The sequence below is a fragment of the Schistocerca americana genome, chromosome 1 (genome assembly GCF_021461395.2).
Source record: "Schistocerca americana isolate TAMUIC-IGC-003095 chromosome 1, iqSchAmer2.1, whole genome shotgun sequence".
Lineage (NCBI taxonomy): Eukaryota > Metazoa > Arthropoda > Insecta > Orthoptera > Acrididae > Schistocerca > Schistocerca americana.
The window spans coordinates 880,594,243-880,620,499 of record NC_060119.1 but is presented as its reverse complement, the minus strand read 5'-3'; the positions used below and the strand labels follow the sequence as shown (position 1 = coordinate 880,620,499).

The 26,257-nt window shown below is 39.3% G+C and overlaps 1 protein-coding gene across 2 annotated transcripts in view; it reads right to left on the bottom strand.

The window, feature by feature from the left end:
* Positions 1 to 3,531: 3,531 nt before the first annotated feature.
* Positions 3,532 to 26,257, bottom strand: part of LOC124614346 (cytochrome c oxidase assembly protein COX18, mitochondrial) — a 74,809-nt gene continuing 52,083 nt past the window's right edge. For both annotated transcript variants that reach the window (XM_047142935.1, XM_047142937.1), the window contains exons 5-6: positions 14,794 to 14,904; positions 3,532 to 3,951 (exon numbers count right to left, since the gene is read on the bottom strand). In XM_047142935.1, coding sequence (XP_046998891.1) covers positions 3,748 to 3,951; positions 14,794 to 14,904 — 315 coding nt within the window. In that variant the 3' untranslated portion in view covers positions 3,532 to 3,747. The remainder of the gene's footprint in view (positions 3,952 to 14,793; positions 14,905 to 26,257) is intronic.

Sequence of the window (26,257 nt, the reverse complement as noted above, 5' to 3'; positions counted from 1 at the left end):
GGACAATATTATGGAAATGGAAGAGGAGGTAGATGAAGATGAAATGGGAGATATGATACTGCGTGAAGAGTTTGACAGAGACGAATGGAAAAACTGGTAGAAGTTGACCTCAGGAAAGACCAGTTTGGATTCCGTAGAAATGTTGGAACACGTGAGGCAATACTGACCCTAGGACTTATCTTAGAAGAAAGATTAAGGAAAGGCAAACCCACGTTTATAGCATTTGTAGACTTAGAGAAAGCTTTTGACAATGTTAACTGGAATACTCTCTTTCAAATTATGAAGGTGGCAGGGGTAAAATACAGGGAGCGAAAAGCTATTTATAATTTGTACAGAAACCAGATGGCAGTTATAAGAGTCGAGGGACATGAAAGGGAAGCAGTGGTTGGGAAGGGAGTGAGACAGGGTTGTAGCCTCTCCCCGATGCTATTCAATCTGTATATTGAGCAAGCAGTAAAGGAAACAAAAGAAAAGTTTGGAGTAGGTACTAAAATCCATGGAGAAGAAATAAAAACTTTGAGGTTTGCTGATGACATTGTAATTCTGTCAGAGACAGCAAAGGACTTGGAAGAGCAGTTGAACGGAATGGACAGTGTATTGAAAGGAGGGTATAAGATGAACATCAACGAAAGCAAAACGAGGATAATGGAATGTAGTCCAATTAAGTCAGGTGATGCTGAGGGAATTAGATTAGGAAATGAGACACTTAAAGTAGTAAAGGAGTTTTGCTATTTGGGGAGCAAAATAACTGATGATGGTTGAAGTAGAGAGGATATAAAATGTAGACTGGCAATGGCAAGGAAAGCGTTTCTGAAGAAGAGAAATTTGTTAACATCGAGAATTGATTTTAGTGTCAGGAATTCGTTTCTGAAAGTATTTGTATGGAGAGCAGCCATGTATGGAAGTGAAACATAGACGATAAATAGTTTAGACAAGAAGAGAATAGAAGCTTTCAAAATGTGGTGCTGCAGAAGAATGCTGAAGATTAGATGGGTAGATCACATAACTAATGAGGAGGTATTGAATAGAATTGGGGAGAAGAGGAGTTTGTGGCACAACTTGACTAGAAGAAGGGATACGTTGGTAGTACGTGTTCTGAGGCATCAAGGGATCACCAATTTGGTACTGGAGGGCAGTGTGGAGGGTAAAAATCATAGAGGGAGACCAAGAGATGAATACACTACGCAGATTCAGTAGGATGTAGGCTGCAGTAGGTACTGGGAGATGAAGAAGCTTGCACAGGATAGAGTAGCATGGAGAGCTGCATCAAACCAGTCTCAGGACTGAAGACCACAACAACAACAACAACCATTGAAAATAAAAATGAAATAAGTATTAGTGTCAGTGGTATTGAGAAACAGCTGAAATCATTACAATTGGACAAATCTCCAGGGCCTGATGGAATCCCTATCAGATTCTACACTGAATTTGTATCTGAGTTAGCACCTCTTCTAGCTATAATCTATCGTAGATCCCTTGAACGAAAAATTGTGCTCAGTTCTTGGAAAAAAGCGCAGGTCATACCCGTCTATAAGAAGGGTAGTAGAAGTGATCCACAAAACTACCATACAGTATCCTTGACATTGATTTGTTATAGAATCTTAGAACATATTCTGAGCTCAAACATAATGAGGTAATTATGTAGTGACGAAATTATGAGATTTCAAAAAGTGTTTGAGAGAAAGTCGCATATCATTTTAATTTCAAGATATTTGCATATAGGCAGAAACGAAGGTTGCTGGAATCTTCATAACACTATCGGTCACTATGTCAATGCTCCTGCCAGAATGACCTCTTCAGTGTCAACCAGCATGGATTCTGAAAACATCAATCATGTGAAACCCAACTCACACTTTTCTCACATGACATAGTGAAAGCTTTGGATCAAAGCAGACAGGTACATGCAGTATTTATTGTTTTCTGAAAAGCATTTGACTCAGTACCGCAGTTCAAAAGTATGATCATATGGGGTATCCACTGAAATTTTTGACTGGATTGAGGACTTTGTGATAGGGAGGATACAGCATGTTATCTTGTATGGAGAGTCATCATCAGATGTGTCCCACTGAAGTGTGTTGGAACCCTTGCTGTTCATGTTGTATATGAACAACCGCATAGACAATATCAATAGTAACATCAGGCTTTTCGCAGATGATGCATTTATCTATAATGAAGTACTACCTGAAGAAGCTGCATAAATATTCAGTCAGATCTTGACAAAATGGTATGACCACATAGGTTCAGTTGTGGGTATAGTGAGTGGCAGACTTCAGTTTATAGGTAGAATACTGGGAAAGTGCAGTCTGTCTATAAAGGAGATTGCTTTCTACAAAGGAGACTGCTTACAAATCACTTGATCACATGTGTGACCAGTTCTAGAATATTGCTCAAGTATGTGGGACCCATACCAAATAGGACTAACAGAGGATACTGAATGTATACAGAGAAGGGCAGCATGAGTGGTCACAGGTTTGTTTAATTCATGGGAGAGTGTCACAGAGATACTGAAGGAACTTAACTACAAAATTCTTGAAGATAGGTGTAAAACTAGCCCAAGAAAGTCTACTAACAAAATTTCAAGAAATGGAATCTAAGTGATGACTCTATGAATATACTACAACCCCCCAGGTACCGCCCACATAGGGATCATGAGGATAAGATTAGAATAACTGATGAATGCACAGAGGAATTCAAAGAATCATCCTCCCTGCACTCCACATGTGAATGGAACAGGAAGAAACCCAAATAACTGATACAATTGGGACATATCCTCTGCCATATAACAGCTGAGCAAATGCTAGTCTTAGAAAAAAGTATGCTGTGACACATTATATCACAGTAAAGCTTATAAGGAAATACAACAATAAAAATGAATTATAAGTCAGAAATCAACACAGCAAAATGCAAAGCAAATGATGAACTCATTCTTAACAGACCAAAGAGCTGTAAGAGAGAATGGAAGGCCATTAAACCAGAGAGAAAGCGTCAAAACAAAGCCAGTGCTATTCCAGTCTCTCTGGATGTATTACAACACATTTTATAAATCCTACCCCAGACATCAACTTATTGAAAGTTGTGAGCAAAACAGAAGCACTACTGGACACACAGCTTCTAGAATCTAGACAATAATGCAAATGGTAATGTTAGCTTCACTAATGTAAATAGTAAATAACTCAATGAATCAATAGAGAAACCCAGCAACTTGAGAGCTGAAGATTAGTATGGTCTCTCAAACTTTGTAATTCAAGGAATAAGAAAAGATACCATAATGCCAGTGACAAATCTCATTAACACCAATAAGAACTTATTTAGCCTGGCAGGTAATGGGTAAATAGCTTTCTAAATTGTTAATTAATGTGTTTGACCCCTAACAGGGTTACACAAAGCTTCAGATATGACAACTGCCAAGTCATAAATCACACACACTCATGCTTTCCTATATCCAGCAGGGCATCCACTTTCAAAATGTGAACAAGATTTCACCATAGCATGATTGTCATAGGAAAGCACATGATACGTCTGTAATAAAGATTGACCTTGTTGTCAAAGACAACAAGGAACAAAAGCTTAACTGAAATTCACTCTAATATTTGAGTGTACAAATTAAGAAATGTGTCTTATATATGCCCATTCACAACTTACATTACACCAGTCACTGTACCAGTAGCTATTTCAACATATAGTAATATTTCTTCATGGGTGGGTTCTCTTCCTCTCTCTGAAAACCTGTATCACAAAACAAGCGTGCTACTTCTCCTTTGACACTTGTGTTCCAAAAGTAAACAGTTTATCTACTTTCTCCCTTAAGCGCTTGTAAATATGCCTGTATGGATGTTTTAGTTGGGAAGGGGTTTCTGGTATTCTAAAGAATTTCTTGACACGTGGTGACATAAGAACTATGTTTTGTACCAAGCCGTAGAAACTGGACGTCACCCAATAAACTGTTAAGCACTGAAACAAAGCAAAACAAAAATGTAAATTATACTAGAAATTCAAAGGTGAAAATTTCACACATAAATGATAACAAACATTGCCAAGAGCATATTTATTGTTTTTGGAGCTCAAAGGAGAGCAATGTAGGTGTTCATGGGTCAGTAATTAAATAAATGATAATCATATTGTAAATTAAAGGGAAGTTAAAAAATTAATTGCCAATATTCAATATCTAAGAGGAACTTTTTAAAAAAAAGGACTGAAAGGAGAATTGTGTATCAAGGCTGACAGAGACACAATTTGGAACAGACACACACCCACAGGTTGAGCATTAAGTGTTTCTTTCTATCTTTTACATTCAACATGGTTCCATTAGTTCAATCATCTTTTCCATCTCACAGCTGCAGAGTCAAATGCAACCACAGAATATATCTTCGCTCTGGTAAATCTACCATCTAAGCCCTGCAGTCATTCACACTATGGAACCTCCACTGCAACAGAACTGTTCTACAATGCATCCCACTATACTGGAAAACACCCAACGCTGCCATGTTTTTATTGCTGGAACAGTGGAGCTTATAGTTTCCAACGTCTTTGTAGTGTCTCTCATAGTTAATGTTTTTATATGGTATAAAATAATAGAAATTATGTAATAGATCAAATGTGATTTATCCACACTAACAGAACATGAGAGAAATTTCAGAGAAAAGGAAATGAGCACATAAATAGAAGTTAGTAGCGAACAAGGCTACAGTAATGAGACATGTCACAGTTGCTACAGAGTTTAAACCTCTCAGCTCTTATTTGGAAGGTGCCTAGTAGAAACCCAGGCGAGCTGAATTGATTAAGAACCTGTTCTTACAGCTAATGTCCCTCCACAAATAGATACTGTTCAAGCAATGGTCTTGTCTGCCACCGTATTAACATATTACACAGTGATTTTCTGTAGAATATAGATGCTGTGTTAACTGATAAAGATAATGATGTCCTGAGAACATTGGGCACATGGTGTACTTAAGTGCTGAGATGAAGTTCAGTGTATTCAATGCAGTTGCACTTTTATTAACGTTTATGTGCATTATTTTGAATTTACCCATAATTATGGTCAGCTGTCATTCACAAGCCCTAGAGAAAATTTTGCCCAACTGTTGAATTTCCTTACTTCTGCTAATGGTGGTATTTTCCCATACACAACAGCATTGTGAGCAAACAAACTGAGGTCAGAATCGACAATATCAGGAAGACTGTCGATATACAAACAGAAAATGGGAGGTCATATACTATCCCTAAATAAGATCTCACTTATCTAGTATCCTAACAGTAGCAATTTATGACTTAAAAACATTCTCATACTTCCATTGCAACTGTTTGTCTCTGTAACAAGGAATCCTGCACTCTGCACACACTTGAATACCCTGTCAAGTTTAACAAACAGCTGAAATATTTCCTTTTGTCATCCTTAAACAATAGTCATATATGGAGCTGGAACAACACTGATGCATTGCCATAAAGACAATCAGAAAATCATGTTATGTAATTCACTGAGATAAGTGTGCAAAGCTGCCATGTCTATACCACTGCAATTGCCAGGGTTCTTCTTATGCTGGCTTGACTATAAATGCAGCATGAGGAAGCTGTGCTTGCAGGGTGGGGGGAGGGGGAGAAAGAGAGATGGGAAAAGGACTATGCAGGTTTGCTGGTAGGCTAAAAGGCATGTGTAGGTCTGGAGTGGAAGCACAGAAGGGTACAAGCAGGTAGGGGATACAGATTAGTGAAGACTGAGCCCAGGCAGGGAGGGGGAGGGGGGGGGGGACAGGATGAAGGATATGTTGCAGGGAGAGCTCCCACTTTCGCAATTCAAAAAAGAAGTAGGTGTTGCTGGGAAGAGCCCAGATGGCAAAGGCTGTGATGCAGTCATTGAAGTAAAGCATATTGTGTTGAGTGATATGTTCAGCTACTGACTCTCTCTTGGCCACAGTTTGGCAGTGGCCAGTCAAACAGATGATATTTTGTCAGTTGCCATGTCCACATAGTACACAGCACATTGGTTGCAGCTAAGTTGGTAGATAATATAGCTACTTTCACAGGTCCCTGCCTTTCATGGGGTAGGAGATGCCTGTTACAGGACTGGAGTAGGTGGTAGTTGGAGGCTGTATGGGACAGGTTTTGCACCTAGGTCTATTTAGGGATTTGAGCCATGGGGCAACATGTTGGGAGCTGAAGTGGAATAGGGAAGGACAAAGGATATAGTATATAGTGTAGGATGGGGGAATGGTAAAACACCACAGAGGGATTTTTTTTTGGGGGGGGGGGGGGAGATAGTGGGAGGATATTCCTCATTTCAGGAAACAACAAGAGGTAGTGGAAACCCTGACAGAGAATTTGATTCAGTTGTTCCAGTCCTGGTAATGACTGATGAAAGGGATGCTCCTTCATGGCTGGACAATGGGTATGTGGAGGATGTGAGGTGGCTGGGCAGATAATGCATGGGAAATCTGAGAAAAGTGTGTCCTCGCCTCGGTGAAGATCATGAAGATGTCATCAATGAATCTGATTCTGGGTGGTTGGGAAGGATTTCTCTAGATGACCTATGAATAGGTTACCACATGGTGGTGCCATGAGGATCCCCATTAGGCATCTTACAAACAAATCTGTAGTACAGCAAAGGGCATCCATTTCTATGTGGAAGCCACACAAAAACTTATGCAACAGCCTGGCAGAAAATGTGATTCAGCTGCTCTAGCCATTTGTGATACTAAGTCATGAGAGGGGTGCTCCTTTGTGGCCAGATAGTGTGTATGTAGAGAATGATAGGTGACTAGGGAGACAGGGGATAGGGCATCTGTTCCTGGACAAGGTGGGGTGGGTAACTTCATTCTGTGAAGACCTTAGTGAGGCATCTAGATTATTCGGAGAGATACTGCTTGTCACTGCAGCTGTGACCCCAATGCATGAATATGCTGAATGGAAGGGACTTCTTGGTGTAGAATGAGCGGCAGCTGTCTAAGTGGAGGTATTATTTTGAATTGATCCAAATGGAAGTACTGATACTTCAGGTGAAGGTCAAAATCGAGGAAGTGGCTTGTTGAGCTGAGGAGGACCAGGATAAGTCAATAGGAGAGATGGAGTTGAGGTTATGAAAGAATGTGAATAGAGTGACTAAACTCCCTATCCAGATCACAAAGACGTCATCAGTAAATCTGAATCGGGGGAGGGCAGGGAGGGGGGGGGGGGGGGGGACTCTGTGTGATTAGGAAGGATTCCTCTATAAATGGCCTATGAAAAGATCAGCTCAGTTTGGTGCCATATGGGGGCCATTTGCCATACCATGAATTGTTTGCAGGCCATGCCCTCAGATGAGAAGTAACTGTGGGTGAGGATACAGCTGCTCATGGTGACAAGGAAGGAGGGTTTAGGTTTGGAGTCGGTCAGGCACAGGAAAAGGTAGTGTTGAATAGTGGCAAGGACATGGACATGGAGGATGTTAGTATAGAAGGAGGGAGACACTAGCCAAGGGTGAGAGTTGTGCTTATCTGAATATGTAAGGAGTTACGTTGCCTACGTCTTATTAAGGACTTAGTCTGACAGCTGAATAATGTATAGTAGTCCTTTTCATAGTGTCCGTCTACCTCCTCTAAGTAGTGAGTAGCAATCCATCCTTTTCATACCATTGTTAGTCTATCCCAGATTTTCTAATGTTTGATTTCGCCTAGCGGCTTCCATTTTATCCTACAACCAGTGCTGTTTATCTTTATTACTGTTCTCTACTGCATTACATTACTCAGTGACTGTCCTATTCTTTCTCTACTTTCCTTTGTCTCCTTGTCACCTTACAAACTATGTATGCTGTCCACTCCTTACCACACACCGTGTGAAGCACTGACATCCAAGACATTCTGTATCAACAGTCTCATCCACACAATACGTGCCCGCATGGACTGTAGTTGCAGAATATTATGTCCCACTTTCTCTGCATGGAGATAATTATTCTATGATCTTAAAACTGGTACCTTCACCCAATAGCATTTACACATTTTCTCAGCCCTGTCTGAATTAAGACGTACTTTCTTGCACCTTGCACCTAACATCAACACCCCTGTTCTTTCCATATTCAAGCACTCAACTTACTTACCTCATCCAATTGAATTACACCTGATGTCCCTCCCTTCCCATACATCCCACCCACTGACATGCACCTCACTGTATTATTGTTTTTTTTATTTGTAGTTTCAGTCTGATTTCATCCCATTTCCGTGTTAATTGTAATTTGTTTTCATGTTATTTTTCAGTATACTTACTCAGGTCTTCAGGTTTAATCTTTTTTCACTTTACTATATCAGTTTCATCTTTTCTGTGACTTGCTCCTTCCATCTGTGCCAATACAGAAAAGTTTCCCTATCCATAGCCAGAATCCAGTCCCACATACTGTTCCTGTGTTACCGCCTAGCGTTTGGAATCCCCCCCCCCAAATGGCCTGAGCATCAAATTACCTATCTCCATCTGCAACCTGTCCATCCACAATGACCTCACAAACCTAGCCTTGCAAAACCAATAACTCAGGTCCAAGGCCCTTGCACTAACTTTCTTCATCCATAAACTCCTCTTGCTATGTAGTCTCAAACTTCCGCATCTCATTTCCCAGATTGAAACATTTGTCCTCCAAGAACTGGAGCAGCATGCACAATGTTGTTGTTGTTGTTGTTGTTGTGGTCTTCAGTCCTGAGATTGGTTTGATGCAGCTCTCCACACTACTCTATCTTGTGCAAGCTTCTTCATCTCCCAGTAACTACTGCAACCTAAATCCTTCTGAATATGCTTAGTGTATTCATCTCTTGGTCTCCCTCTATGATTTTTAGCTTCCACACTGCCCTCCAATACTAAATTGATGATATCTTGATGCCTCAGAACATGTCCTACCAACCGATCCCTTCTTCTAGTCAAGTTGTGCCACAAACTTCTCTTCTTCCCAATCCTATTCAATACCTCCTCATTAGTTATGTGATCTACCCATCTAATCTTCAGCATTCTTCTGTAGCACCACATTTCGAAAGCTTGTATTCTCTTCTTTTCTAAACTATTTATCGTCTATGTTTCACTTCCATACATGGCTGTTCTCCATACAAATACTTTCAGAAACGAATTCCTGAGACTAAAATCAAGTCTCGATGTTAACAAATTTCTCTTCTTCAGAAACGATTTCCTTGCCATTGCCAGTCTACATTTTATATCCTCTCTACTTCGACCATCATCAGCTATTTTGCTCCCCAAATAGCAAAACTCCTTTACTACTTTAAGTGTCTCATTTCCTAATCTAATTCCCTCAGCATCACCCGACTTAATTCACTACATTCCATTATCCTCGTTTTGCTTTTGTTGATGTTCATCTTATACCCTCCTTTCAATACACTGTCCATTCCGTTCAACTGCTCTTCCAAGTCCTTTGCTGTCTCTGACAGAATTACAATGTCATCAGCAAACCTCAAAGTTTTTATTTCTTCTCCATGGATTTTAACACCTACTCCACACTTTTCTTTTGTTTCCTTTACTGCTTGCTCAATATACAGATTGAATAACATCAGGGAGAGGCTACAACCCTGTCTCACTCCCTTCCCAACCACTGCTTCCCTTTCGTGTCCCTCGACTCTTATACCTGCCATCTTGGTTTCTGTACAAATTGTAAATAGCCTCTCGCTGTCTGTATTTTACCCCTGCCACCTTCAGAATTTGAAAGAGAGTATGCCAGTCAATGTTGTCAAAAGCTTTCTCTAAGTCTACAAATGCTATAAACGTAGGTTTGCCTTTCCTTAATCTTTCTTCTAAGATAAGTCATAGGGTCAGTATTGCCTCATGTGTTCCAATATTTCTACGGAATCCAAACTGATCTTCCCCGAGGTTGGTTTCTACTAGTTTTTCCATTTGCCTGTAAAGAATTCAGGTTAGTATTTTGCAGCTGTGACTTATTAAACTGATAGTTCAGTAATTTTCGCATCTGTCAACAGCTGCTTTCTTTGGGATTGGAATTATTATATTCTGCTTGAAATCTGAGGGTATTTCGCCTGTCTCGTATATCTTGCTCACCAGATGGTAGAGTTTTGTCAGGACTGGCTCTCCCAAGGCTGTCAGTAGTTCTAATGGAATGTTGTCTACTCCCAGGGCCTTGTTTTGACTCAGGTCTTTCAGTGCTTTGTCAAATCCTTCACGCAGTATCATATCTCTCATTTCACCTTCATCTACATCCTCTTCCATTTCCATAATATTGTCCTCAAGTAGATTGCCCTTGTATAGACTCTCTATATACTCCTTCCACCTTTCTGCTTTCCCTTCTTTGCTTAGAACTGGGTTTCCATCTGAGCTCTTGATATTCATACGAGTCGTTCTCTTATCTCCAAAGGGCTCTTTAATTTTCCTGTAGGCAGTATCTATCTTACCCCTGGTGAGATAAGCCTCTACATCCTTACATTTGTCCTCTAGCCATCCTTGCTTACCATTTTGCACCTCCTGTCGATCTCATGCACAATATCACCTCAAAGAACTGTCCAATCTATTCACTTCATACTCCCATCCATCACCACAACAAAAGCCTCCATTAAACATCTCCTTAGATCTGTCAAACCTTGCCTTCCACAACTGACAGAGCCCCGAACCACAAACACAGCCATGAACCAGTCCTCCAAAAACATCAGTCCTAAAAAAGTTTCCATTCTTTCCAAAAGTCTTACCTTTCTTCACATTCCCAAATTCAAAAATGCTGGGCTTGCTTAAGAACTTCTCTCCTTTCCCCAGCCCCTATAGTGTGTTATTTCGCCACTAACCTTACCAAGGAATGTAGTCGAATTAAGTCGGGTGATGTTGAGGGTATTAGATTAGGAAATGAGACACTTAAAGTAGTAAAGGAGTTTTGCTATTTGGGGAGCAAAATAACTGAAGATGGTCGAAGTAGAGAGGATATCAAAGGTAGACTGGCAATGGCAAGGAAAGCGTTTCTGAAGAAGAGAAATTTGTTAACATCGAGTATAGATTTAAGTGTCAGGAAGTCATTTCTGAAAGTATTTGTATGGAGTGTAGCCATGTATGGAAGTGAAACATGGACGGTAAATAGTTTGGACAAGAAGAGAATACAAGCTTTCGAAATGTGGTGCTACAGAAGAATGCTGAAGATTAGATGGGTAGATCACATAACTAATGAGGAAGTATTGAATAGGATTGGGGAGAAGAGAAGTTTGTGGCACAACTTGACCAGAAGAAGGGATCGGTTGGTAGGACATGTTCTGAGACATCAAGGGATCACCAATTTAGAATGGAGGGCAGCATGGAGGGTAAAAATCGTAGGGGGAGACCAAGAGATGAACACACTAAGCAGATTCAGAAGGATGTAGGTTGCAGTAGGTACTGGGAGATGAAGAAGCTTACACAGGATAGAGTAGCATGGAGAGCTGCATCAAACCAGTCTCAGGACTGAAGACCGCAACAACAACAACAACCTTACCAACCAAATTCAATCCAAAACCAATAACCAATATCAAACCCTGCCTTGCTCAATTCAGTCCTCTGTCTAACAGTGATCCATCCCACTACTCCATAATCTTCCCAAGTTAACTATCCAGGATTTCCTAATGTCAAACTTATTATTCTCCAAATTCTTCAACAGGGTCCCAAAGTCACATCCTCAGAATGAACTGCAACCCATCACCTAAAAATAGATCCCAACCTCATAATCCCATCTGTTGACAAAGGCTCCAAGAAGTGCAGGGATTAACTGGTGGAAGGACTCTACCAGCTGTCAGATACATACACTAACAAGCCTGCTGTAGTGATCCATTCCAGAAAACCAGCAGAATCTACAGGCTCTCCTCAAAACTCTAGTGCCACCCCAGAACCTTTCCCCTGAGTCTATCTCCCACCTCACCCCACCACTCCTTGCGCTACTTCCTTCTACATGCTTCCTGAAATACTTCAACCCAACCACCCATGATGTTCCACTGTGGCTGTTTACTGAACCCCCTGTAGTAGATAAACCCAACCATCCAGGACATTCCACCGTAACTGTTTCCTGTGTCCCAGCAGGGAGAATTTTTCCCTTGGGGACGATCATCATCAGCCTATTACCTGTAACCTACCCTCTTACATAAATGACACCAACCATTTCCTCTACTTATTTTTCACATTTCCTTTTCATTTACCAACTTGTGCTTATGCCCATAGCCTACTCCACACTACCTTACCCAATGCCCAAATGACCCCAAACATACAACCTCTCCCTCGCCACCGTGACCAGGTATATACTAATCCACAATTACTTCTCCTCTGATGGTATCACGTACAAACAAATCCATGATACAGCAATGCACACCCACATGTCACCAACCCTTGCTAACCAACTTCTTGCCCCCGTGATAAATATTCATGAAGAGCCACAGGTGCAGGAATCTGTCCCATGCATCCACCTGGGACTTTCTACCTACTCCATTCATGTATCAACCATCTTCTATACCACTGAAGGCAGCACCAGCAGTTTCCCAATATTGCATCTAGCAGCACACTATGCTGTTCCCATCACATCCCTGCATGCTCAGACAGACAGCAGTAGCATTTTCCCGCACCCCTACTATGCCATCCTTACTCTTCCCTCACTGGATCTACATAACTCAAATCAAGCCCTATCTAGTTGAGCTCTTTGAGGAACACACCATCTGGCATCCCAGCATTTGACAGTGCTAGATTTTGAGCTTATTGAATGTTATGGAGATGCTGAGCCACTTCTTTCAATCATGTATAGCCATATTTTACAATATCATACCCTAATGTCTTACTTTCACAACTGCAATCATGTAACCATAGCAAATCTTATGAACTACACCCTCATGAGCAATTGAATTGGAGATCATAGATATACTGGAGGGAGGGGGGAAGGAGGAGGAGGAGGAGGAGGAGGAGGAGGGGGAGGAGGAAGAGAAGGAGGGGGGGAAGGGGAGGGGGAGGGGGAGGGAGGGGAGGGGGAGAGAGGGGAGGGGGAGGGAGGGGGAGGGGGAGGGGGAGGGGGAGAGAGAGAGAGAGAGAGAGAGAGAGAGAGAGAGAGAGAGAGAGAGAGGACTTCTGTCAAGAAGGTAAACAGAACAATTTGGCCTTTCATGGAAATGGTACAGCAAACTGGATACTGATGAGAAATCTGTGCACAGGATAGGCAAGGTGTGCTACACCACTGAAAGGTCACAGCCTTATCAAGGATGCCCAATACTTTGGATACTTTATCTCCAAGGCCATGCAGATACCTCGAATGCTACCTGCCAATAGCCTATGGTGAGCTCACAGACTTGGAGAACCTTTTCTGCCAGCTGGGTTAACTGCCATAGTTAAAAATGTCATGATAACAGGCATCACCGTCAACTATCGTGAATTGTTAACAGAGGACATGCAGTCCATAAAGCAGCTACCCACTAGACGATTCAAGTGGTGAGCAAACATTGCATCTAGAAGCATCTTCTCACTATAGCTCACACATGTGGCTCTGCTTACCAAATGTCACAGCGATTAGAGACTGGTGCTGGCACAGGCACTGCCATTGGATTTCACAGCATGTGCAAAGTTCACATGTACTGATGAGGTTCAGTAGAAGTTGATACATGCCAATGGCAAGTCATAGGTGTGTGAAAACCATATGAGGCAGGGCATCCTCCTGGCCCACTAGCCAATCCAGGCAGGTGGTAGAAGTGGTACGAGGTCACACTGAAAAGTAATGGTCCCGAATTCTTTATTCTGTTGTCAAGGTCAGTTCAGGAATAACATGTCACGCATGTTACTTGGTCAACTTTCGCAGCCCTCTGCTACTACAGGGGTCCAAATTGTAGTGAGTAGCTTGGCACTGTGCAATGCTACTATGTTGGTGTGTACGAAACAGTGTGCAGTAATCAAGCTTCTAGCTTCAGAAGAGTTTTTCCACACACGGAGCATCCTCTCATTCAGCAAGACAATGCCAGACCACACATCCAAGCACTGTGACATCTGTAACACACCAATGCCTATGGTTCATGTCATTGATCATCCTCCGTGAAGTCCCAACTTGCCCCCATCTGATTTTCATCTGTTTCCAAAACTTAAAGCACAACCAGAGGAGTAGTAAATATGTATAAATAAATATGTTTATGGAGCCACAATCTCACCTCTGCTTGCATCGCTTCATCACTGCCAAAGTAAAGTCCTTTAACGTGTTCCTTAACTTTTGAAAACAGATGGAAATTGGATGGAGCCAAGTCAGGACTGTATGGAAGGTGATTGATGACAGTGGACCCAAGACATTTTGTTGCAGTTGTTGCAGCACTCTTGTGTGTCATCTGGCATTGTAATGCTGAAGGTGATGGTGCTCCACATATGGATGAACTATTCTGCAGTTAGAAACTGGATTACAGCATGCTGTTTCTCACACACTTCCATGTTACACGCCACAATTCTGAGCCTTCTAGCAGCAAAAGTTTGCAGCTTAAGTCAGTAAAGAGGGAAAATCAACTGGTAATATGCACGACGTGTAATATCTCAACAAATTTTGAAAACAGAATAAAAATTTTGGAGGCACCACTTTTCAGCACACCCTCATAAATCTTATAACTTTCGCAACAAAAAAACAACATTGTGCTGCTAGAAATTAATCTTGTCACAGAAATTAATAGTGTTTTTGAGATTCAGAAAAAATATGGTTCATTTTTATAAAACAATAAAATAGTGCAGAGTAACACTACATGCTTAATGGAAACAAAAAAAAAATGCAAGAGCATAACATATTTTGTGCACAAGAGTAAAATTTGAGCATTTTCATAAGAAATTAGTAAGCTAAAGCTACATTTATTTTGCATATTCAAAGTTACTCACAGAAGGCACCTGTGTTGCTATTGCAGTCATTCCTATTGTAAGAACCCTGAAAATATTTGTAATAAATTTCTGCAATTTTCCAGGAGTTTTAACCTTTGAGAGTGTCACAATCTGGAAAAAGAGATGCACACCATTACTATGCAGACATCTGTGTACAGTTAACACTCAATGAGGAGACAATATGAACAGAGAGGAAGAGGAGGAAGAAGAACAACTATAAGAAGATAGGAAGATGATTAACAAAAGTAAATACTGATTTTTCAAAGCACAGGTGACAGGGAGAAAACAAACAAGAGGCAGTAATACTATCAGCCAAAGATAATGCTACTAATACCAGCACCCTAACATATTCTGCTCGCTGCACAAATCGTAGCATATATACTGTGTCGTATATAGCAAAAAATTCTCATGTGCTGCGTCAAAGAACTTGATCGACTTATGATCAAATTATATGGCAGGAGGAAAAGCTTGCAAAAACTAGGCAAACTGTGTGTTCACGCCAGCTACAATCACAACTCAAAAATAAAAACACTATGATTCCCATGCCCAAAAAGAAGGAAAATGTACATAATACACCAAATGCTGCTGGAACAAACTATTTATTTTTACTAGGTGATAGTTATCTTAGAGGTGTTACCCTCAAAACAAAAAATAATGCTAACAACAAGGTAAGGGCCTCAGATTATATCAAGCTAGCTGCTCCCATTGACCAATGAACAGCAACTGACCTTTCTCAAAAGATAATGAAGGAAGAGTACATTGTGATCTGTGGTGCTTGAAATGATGTTGCATACAACAAAGGTCTGCATGCTGTTAAAGGCTAAAAGAACAGCTCTAAACCACCTGAAGCATTCTAATGTAATTGTACTTATATTCCACACAGACATGACTTAATACAATCCTCATATGCAAACAAGGCAGTAATATGCTGAAACCTGCAACAGTTTTGCAAATATTCATAGGACTGTAGTATACAAATTTGATAAAGAACTTTAAACCTCTATGGCTTTCACCTCAACTAGAATGGGAAAAATCGTATAGTAACTATAATTTGTGTCATCATTGCAAATGCAAGGATAAGGTGAAATCAGGACAATCAGATTTGAACAAAGATTGCACTACAACACAAGAAAATTGTAGGGATGGGTATAAACAGACTACATTTTACAATAGGCTGGTGAAAAATAAGATAAGACTGCTTCTTCCCAATGTTTCAGTGTATGGAAACAGAACACCTTGGAGGGAAAAATACCTAGCCCAGACCTTCAACTGAATTTTTTTTTTTTAGAGAAAAATCTGTAACTCTTTCTGCAAAACAAAACTGGAAATTTATCAGCGAAACATTAGAAGCCTCTGCAGTACTGTCAATGAACTTATAATCAGTGTCCATGAGTCACGAGGTATAGGTTATGCCCATTTTCTGTGTTTTAGTGAGCACCATATTAATTCTCACCATATTAATTCTCATACAGAAAAAACTTGGGATAAATAATTACTACTTAGCAATGTTATTCTGTAGAAAACATAAAGAAAAAGGTAGTGCTGCCATCTATATTAAAAACAATGTCAGATGTAGGGCAACTTATGTGCAGAATTATTGCTTAGAACAAAATTTGGAAGTGTGTGCCATAGAAGATGTGATTACAATAATTCTCACATGTCAGAAATAACAGAATACAGAACACCTTCAGAGAACTTGAGTCTTTTTCATTAAGCAGTTAAACACACTCCTACTACACACAGTCTGACACAGAAGAGATGTGATAGTGCTTTAGGACATCAATGTAAACTTTCTAATGAATTCCAGAGACATATCAGATCTGGAAAATTTGATGTTCACATACAATCAACTTCTGTAGTTAGTTCCCCTACTAGAATAACTTCATTTACAAGCATACTAACTGACAATATATTTATAGACCAGACCAAAATAGGTGATACAATTACCAGACAAATCCTGAATGGTCTCTCTGAGGATGATGGACAAAGACTCACTATTAATAGTGCAAGAATCTATTAGAATAAAAGTGGCACCCACTGGAAAATAGCTAAGATGATTAATGATGAAACTATACAGCTTTTAAATCATCTCCAAGACACGGATTGGAGAACTGTGTATAATTTAAATACTGCCAGTTCCAAGCACAATCTTTTCATTAATGAGTGGCACTGATAGCTCAAAGTAAATTCCCAAAAAGGATACATAAGACTCAGACCAAAAACTCATCAAAAGACCTGAAGAACCGCTGGTATTAAGATTTCATGCAAAAGGAAATGAGAGCTGTACATTGCTTCCAGAAATTCAGACAACCCCAATTAGTTAAACTGCTATAAAAATAATGTAAAATACTAAATACAATTATTCAGAAGTTGAAAAGTTTGTATGTATGTTCCGAAATTAATAAATCTAGTAACAAAATCAAAATGGGAAATGATAATGAGTGAGACTGGTGCAAATTGCCTCAGTAGGATACAAAACAGTTATCAACAAGTACAAAATCAGGAGATTTTGGCAAAAACATTTAATGAACATTTTTAAAGTATTGCTGAGAAAACAGGACACAATGGCTCCTTAGAAATGGCCATAAAAATACTAGTAGATAATTTCCCTAATTCTTTAGAGCAAATAGGCATGGGTCTATAACAGTACAGGAGATAAGAAAAATCATAATTTCTTTAAGAAGTAAAAATTCAACTGCTGTTGACACTATTTCCTACAACCAGCTAAAAGTCTGCTGCAGTCAGTTCAGTAAAGTGCTAACTCATATATTCAATTCCTCTCTCAAACAAGGTATCTTACCTGACAGTATGACTACTGTAAAGCCCCTCAACAAAAAAAAAAGTGATGCCTCAGATGTTACAAATTATCACCCTGTCACTCTTTTGACTGCATTTTCTGAAGTCCTCTAAAAATTAATATACGTCGAGGATAGTCAATCACCTAAAACACTTCACAATAATTAGTAAAAAACAGTTTTGTTTCAGAGAAGGTATCTCCATAACTGAAGCTATATTTTTGTTGACCAACAGCATTTTGTAATGCCTTGACAAGGAGCTATTGCGTTGACATATTTTGTGACCTGTCTAAGGCCTTTGAATGTGTTGATCACAGAATACTTACGGAGAAAGCATGTCACTATGGAATCCGAGGACAAATTGGTAACTGGCTCTGGTCCCATATACAGGGCAGACAACGGAAAATAGTAAATAAAATTCTTCTGGGTCTGCGACTGCATTTTCAGTGTGGAAAACTCCAACATTCTGGCCACTATTGTAAGTGGTCTTCCACAGGATATTTTTTTTTCCTTACTACTGAATGATAAAAGTGTGGTTCTTATATACTGGCAGAAGAGGCTGTTATCAAATTCTAATAGACTATTGAGGATGAGGAGGGGTGGTGTTAGACATCCTTTATATTTCATTATTTCTTTACACTGGTGAGAGTAGACATTCCTGATTTGTGTTTGCTTTGTAGCTTGCCACTGACGGAAACAGACGAATAGCAAATGGATGGCAGTTGTGATGTACTGCAGTCTACCTGCTGCCAAGTGCTGGCTGAGGCATGCCGGTACCCTGTGTACCTGAGACCGGTGTGGTCCCCCCTCCCCTGCATCTCTGTGTGTGTTGCTATGCATGAGCTGCCGTTCCATGGTGCTGTTACTGCCTGCAGGCAACCAAGATGTCAGAAGTCAGTACCCACCCTCTCTATTCACGCTGACAGGTTGCTTATCTATTACAATTGCCTCTCTAATCTTCCACGTAAAGGTAAGAGGCTGATTTCCCGGTATGCGAGCTTCTTGAAATTCTACCTGTTTGTTGCACTCATCCTGGTGTTCTGCGAGGATGAGTTAGGCAAACAGATAGGATTTCGAGAACCCACATAATGGAGAAACAACCTCTTGCCCTCAAGAGAAAGACTAGAAAGACTAGAAAATTGATAGAAATAGCTAAGTGAGGTGCCAAAGCGAACAGAGAGGATGGGTACTGACTTCCAGTGTCTTGGTTGACAGCAACAACAGTGCTACAGAATCGTAGGTCAGGCAAAGCAAGATACACAGGCATGCAGCAGACCACAGCAGCCACAGATACATCGAGTACTGGCACATCTTAGCTGGCCCTTGACAATAAGTAAACAATGCTATGTCACAACTGCCACCCAATTCTCATTTGCCTATTTCCATCAGTGGCAAGTAATAAAGCAAACACCAGTCAAAAACGTCTATTTCCACCAATGTTAGAAACAATAATGAAAACACCAATAAAGGATGCCCAAAACCCCTACTCCTCATTAGAGTCTAATAATAGCCTCTTCTGCCAGCATATAAGAATCACACTTTTCTCATTCAGCAGTATGGAAAAAAAGGCACCCTGAGGAACATCACTTGCAATAGTGGCTGGAACATTGGAAGTTTTACTCATTGGCAATGCAGTCACAGACCCAGAAGAATTTTATTGACTGTGACAGTGACCATGGATGCCTATGCTTTCAGCAGAAAATAGTGTTACATGGTAACAACATGCAGCTACGAGGGCAGAGTCCAACTGGGGAACAGTACATTATGGAGTTCCACAAGGTTCTGTCCTGGTCCCCTGTTATTTCTCACATATATTAACAACCTGCCTCTGTCCTCAAACAAACCAAGCAATTTTGCAATGTTTGCAAATGACACAAATATTGTGATAGATAATAAAACATCCACTGACCCAGAGTTAGATGTCAACCAAATACTTGCAGATGTTCTCAACAGGTTCACAGAAAATTCTCTATCGATAAACCTAACCAAACCCATTACATTCATTTCCATTCGGATCACAAAATAGCCAACACGAGATAAACACTGCATGTGAGAGCCAGCAGATGCAGAGGGTACAGTGTTCAAAATTCTTAGGTGTCCATATAGATCACATGCTTATCTGTGAACACCACATCCACCAAGCCCAGAAAACACTTAGTGCAGTAACATCTGCCATCTAGATAAGCACCAAAATTGGAGACACCAATATCTCAAAATCTGCCTATTTTGGCTACTTCCATTCACTTGTGTGTTATGGAATAAACTGGAGCAATTCACCGCTGTTGAAAAAAGTCTCTGCAAGTCATAAAAAGGTTTTCCAAATTTTGTGTAGAGCAACTCCAAGAGCCACACATCATAATCTTTTTAAGCAAATAGGGATACCATCCAATTCCTCACAATATATCTTTTAAAAACTAAACTCTTTCCAAACAGGCCATGAAGGCCAAATGGTACTAACCGGCTGCCGTGTCATCCTTAGCCCATAGGCGTCACTGGGTACGGATATGGAGGGGCATGTGGTCAGCACACCGCTCTCCTGGCCGTAAGTCAGTTTCCCAGACCAGAGCCACTACTTCTCAATCAAGTAGCTCTTCAGTTTGCCTCACAAGGGCTGAGTGCACCCCACTTGCCGACAGTGCACGGCAGACTGGATGGTCACCCATCCGAGTGCTAGCCCAGTCCAACAGTGCTTAACTTCAGTGATATGACGGGAACCGGTGTTAACCCAGCAGCAAGGCCGTTGGCCAATATCTCTTTTAAATTATGATATTCATGCTTCACAATCCTTATCAATATTAAATGAATCATCATAACACCAGAAGGAAATGTGATGTACATTGTGACCAGAAAAATTTGTCTCTGAGGCAAAAAGATGTAAAATACACATGCACTTAAAAATCTTCAACACATTTCCAAGTAATATTTGGTGTTACAATGTAATAAAATACTATTTAAAAGTAGGCTAAAAGAGTTCTTTCTTGAAAAAAGTTTCTATTCTCTAGATGAATTCTTTAGCGGAGATAGATAAGATTATTCCCCATGTATTTCTGTGTATTCTTGCTTTAATGTATCTTGCTGTGTTAATTAAACTGTGTTCTGTAAATCAAGAAGACGGTGTTTTTTAATTGATAAGTAACTCTTTAGATAATACCTGAAAATTTTATCTTAACCTATGGTTGTGATTGTAATTAGAACTTACAGAGTGTTTTTTTTTTTTTCATTATTATTATTTTCTAATTTGTATTCTTTATCTTTGTTCATGGACCCTAATGATACAAACATATTAATGAATTATGTAAATGTGTTCACTCATTCCATATCCATGTTTTACCATGCAAAAATGAATTTATGGAATATGAATCACAAAAGCGCTGCTAACACAATACTTTCTTGTAAACAACTGCAGTGCAATGGCTATGCTTTGTGCAGTTTCCCTAACAATGATTTAATATAAAGGCCATCCAACATACTAAAATACAGAAAAAATTGTTTAAATAAAATTATATCTTAATAAACTACTTGCTTCAAGCATTAGTTTTGCAGTGGCAACATGTAAATCATCATATAGGGAAAAGAAAGCAAGGAAGATGAGGATTTAGCATACCATTGATAACAAGGTCATTAGAGATGGTGCGCAAGCTGAGACTGAGGAAGGACACAGAAGGAAACTGAGCACGTCTCTTTCCTAGAAACTATTATGGCATTGGTCTTAAATAATTTTGGAAATGGTTAGATGGAGATTTGAACCCCAGTTTCCATGAAAGCGAATCCAGTGTCTGAACCAGTGTGCCACATTGCTCAGTAATCAATCATATTGACTTCATCTAATATGTCTCATTTGTTTTTATTACCACAGCAGATGATTACTATAAATACATTGGCTTAGTGATAAAGCTAATTTACATTTTATTATTTTAAAGTTGTGTTTAAAAACTGACAAATGGCAGTGGCATTATCAAAAGAACCATCCCTGCAGCTACCTACAGTGATTTTGGAAAAGAACACAAAATTTAATACACGATAGCTCTCAATGACTTCATCTCCACTTGTCTAAAAGTGTGGCCAATATCATTCAGTTCTACTGATCGTAAAATTTTGTGTACATTATTTCATATTGTTGCTCTATTCATCACCGATTAAAACACACACACGCGCACACACACACACACACACACACACACACACACACACACACACACACAGGCTGTACCATAATTTGCACACATATATATAGGCTGTATCATAATTAATGGTGAAAAGGCATACAGTTGAAAGTACACAATACTAGAAGCAAAATGTCTCAGTAAACATAGGTTCACAAACAAACTATTTGTGAGATGATTGCAGTGCTGTGGTTACCAGCCAATAGTAACATGATTCTGTGTAAACATTCCACACTGGTCTATGGTGTAGTGTACATTCACATTTTTGGGACATGAAGCTGTAAGCAGAATGGATACGACAGTACAGCACACAGTCAGAGAGCCACTCATGTCAGTTGTTTGCAGAGTGTCAGTTTTATTGTACAGGCATTGGTGGTGAAATGCAACATTACAATAATGAGGAGTATGCAGATCTGCATTTCATGTATGGTAAGGCTAACAACAATTCAACGCATACTTGTAACAAGACATATACCCTGCCTGATGGAACCCTGAGAGTCAGAACATTTACAAGGATGCATCAGTGCCTCTAAGAAACTGTGAGTTTTGCACACGCTGCAGGAGTGGTTAGGCCTGCATGAATTACACCTATACTTGAAGATGTGGTACTGGAAAAAACTGAATATTTTCCAGGAATCTCGACAAGGAGACTTGTCACACAAATTCCTGAAATTAGCCACTGTAGAGTTTGGAGATAATGCATCGCAATGCAATGTGTCCATACCACCCCCAACAAGTTCAGTGTCTAAGTGAGGCAGACTTCAGTCCTAGACTAATATTCTGTTAGCGGATGCAGCAACAAGCTGTAGGCAACCCTATGTTTGACAATAACATTTTATTTACACGTGAAGCATCCTTCACACATGATGGTGTGTGTATCACAACTTCCACATTGGGAGTCATTCAGCTCCAAACCACATACTGTGCATAAGGCTCCACATCAGCAATGTTTCTCATTGAATTTGTGGCTAGGGATGCTAGATGATCATCTTACTGGGCTGTACATATTACCAAGCAAACTCAATGATCGAATTACCTTTGGTTCCTGTGGCATCATCTTGCAAATTGCTTGAGTATATTCCCTTAGAGCAGGCCCGGCAAAGCATGGCTCACAGGCCACTCCCCTGCTGCAAGTGCTTGCCCCTCCAGCTTGACTTGTGTGGTGCTGTCATTGTCTTGCCATAGCCAAGTCAGCCAACTGCATGGATGACTGTCTGTCATCATCGGTGGCAAGCCTTACCCACTTCTTGTACGCAAACATCATAACACATATTCTGCTAAAATCTTGATGTTTGTTGGTTATGTGTCTCAAACTCTTGTACTTACATTAATGAGATATATAACTATTTGGGTTAGATTTATTCACTTGGTTCTCACAAGCACTCCAATAATGATTTTAATTTGCATTATAGCAAAACGAAGTTGATGTTCTAGTGAGTCATTGGTCACTGCATTACACTGAACAGAATTAATGTATTTCATTGAAGAAAATTTAATTCCACAAATGTGTGTTGAACTGGAAAAAGATTTTATTTTAAGAGGAAAGTCTGCAAGTTTTGGGTATTGATCTTGTGGGCAGACTTCAAAATTGTGACTTCTGTTCCTGTTCTGGATAACATTGACAGATCATTTGGTAAATTGCACACTTCTTCTTTAAGACCACTTCCAAGACTAATTTTCATTGGATTATGAAAGAGAATGATATCTGGCTCTAGAGATTTAAAATCTTTAAAATGGCTATGAAATTCATTGGAGATTGATCAACAATGGAGGCAAATCTTGAAAATTTTACTTCTTTGTATTCTTCTTTCAACTCACAGCAACTCAAGAAATTACACAAATTTTTCCTTGTTTAGTTGCAATTAAAAAAAATATTAGTGTATATCAGTGACATTTCATCAGTAACATTACCAGATGCCAAGTTCATTTTGTTTGCCGATGATACAAACATTGCAATAAATAGCAAATCAAGTGTAGTCTTAGAAAGATTGGCTAGTAAAATATTTGTGGACATTAATCACTGGTTCCTAGCCAATTCCTTGTCACTAAACTTTGAAAAAACACACTACATGCAGTTCAGAACTCATAAGGGGTGTCCCACGAGTATATGCCTAACATATGATGAAAAGCAGATAGAAGAAGTGGACAGTGTTAAATTCTTGGGATTACAGCTGGATAATAAATTCAACCGGGAAAAGCACACCACAGAACTGCTGAAGCGTCTTAACAAATCTCTATTTGCAATGTGAATTGTGTCAGACATAGGGGATATAAAAATGAAAAAGCTGGCATACTATGCTTAATTTCATTCCATAACGTCATATGGGATTATTTTTTGGGGTAATTCATCAAGTCAAGCTAAAGTTTTCCGGGCACAAAAACATGCAGTAAGAGTTATATGTGATGTGAACTCAAGAACATCCTGCAGAGGCCTGTTTAGGGAACTAGGGATACTAACTACTGCTTCCCAATATATTTATTCTTTAATGAAATTTGTCATTAAAAATATATCACTTTTTCAAACCAACAGCTCAATTCATGGAATCAATACTAGAAATAAGAATAATCTTCACAAGAATTTAAAGTCACTTAGTCTTGTACAAAGGGGTGTGCATTATTCAGGATCACACATTTCCAATAACTTGCCAGCAGCCATAAAAAGCTCAACAACCAATGAAATTCAGTTTAAGAGAAGCCTAAAGGATTTATTGGTGGCCAACTCCTTCTACTCCATTGATGAATTTCTCAGTAGAACCAACTGATTTTTGTGTGTGTGTGTGTGTGTGTGTGTGTGTGTGTGTGTGTACATATATAAGTACAATATAACTTCTGCACAATTTCAGTGCAGTAATGTGTTCATTGTAAATAAATGTGTGTGTGTGTGTGTGTGTGTGTGTGTGTGTGTGTGTGTGTGTGTGTGTGTGTGTGTGTAAGTACAATCTAACTTCTGCACCATTTCAGTGCTTTCAGTGCACTAATGTATTCATTGTAAATAAGTATTATAGTAGTTGTATTATATGTTTATTACCTTATAAATAAATAAAAGGGACCTGTGGAATGGTAAATTAGCTTATTTGTTTGAGTTGTAAATATTTTTCATGTATTGTTGTTTTTCTGACATGTCCTACATCCTGGAGGACCTCCTCACTACGGATCAATTGGAATGAAAGTAAACCTAATCTAATCTAGTCTACATCAGAATCAGTTAATGTCTGTAAACATATCAGAAATAGTGCATTCCTTTCCTTGCAAATAAAAATTATTTAAATGATTTGCAAAATCTGTTAAAAATGCTAATTGTGATTTTTAAAAAAAAAAAAGGGCGAGTCCTTCAGCTTATTTTCAAATTATATAACAGGCAATTTTACTTCTTTATTTAAAACTCTAATGAGTTCTTTTCTAAGTGCAAAAAAAACGGGACTAAATATTTTCCTGCACCCAACCAACAAATTTTGGAATGAAGAAGTATGTCTCAGTATTCTGTCAGCTTCTTCTAAAAATGTTTAAATTTACAATGAGATATTAATCGATTTTGTCCACATACCATACCTGTAATTTTCTTTAGATCTTTTGTCGCAAATAGCACTCTGACACTTTTCCCACACACTGCTTCCTGATGAATAATGCATGAAAACTAAAGCATTTATTCCATTTATTCTTAATTGACCAACGAAACCATTGTTGGTACCAACCACAACTGGTACACTTTCAGTTTCAATTGCACAGCATTTTTTTTTTTAAATCACCAACTTCATTAACGCACTTTGTAACTATATTACAAATATCCAAACCTACTGTCGTAAGTAACTAACAAGTGCATAACTCTTCAGTCATTTATTATCGCACGAATAAAATTTAGTAGTTGGCAAAGATCTGTTGGATCAGCACTCTCATAATAATACCAACAGTTTGGAGTTAAACTGTTAAGCTATATCCTATATCAACAATTCGCCTTTCTACGGTGTTACATGACAAAACAGTTGTTTTAAAATGTTCAATGACATTGTTGTAAACAAATGTTTTTGCCAGTTCTATTGCACATTCTTTCATGAGCACACTGTAGCTGAAACACCCATCACTCATTATGACAGAAATGCTTGTGTGTTGCTTCACGGAGCCAAGAGAAACGTCAAACAAGATTAGAACCTTTATTTTGACTTAACCACTTTTTACATATTATATACTGGGGATATTCATGGAAATTGCGCAAAAAGTACTTAATCTCCTGCTTCTCATAGAAACTATTGTTTTCCGTATTCTTTCTTTTCAACAGTCTTGAGAATCATAATAGAAAAATGGCCATAGTAATAATCAGAATCAAACCAGAATAATAGCAACAGTAATGACCAAAATGACAACCTGAGATACAGCAACCTAAAACTTCATTATCAAAAAAAATAATAATAGCTCTTTCACACCTTTGGAGTGTGTACTCTTAGATGCCAAAATGATTTGGTTGTATTCAACTTACAAGTACTACATGAAGTGTCAGGACCTCCTTTTAGT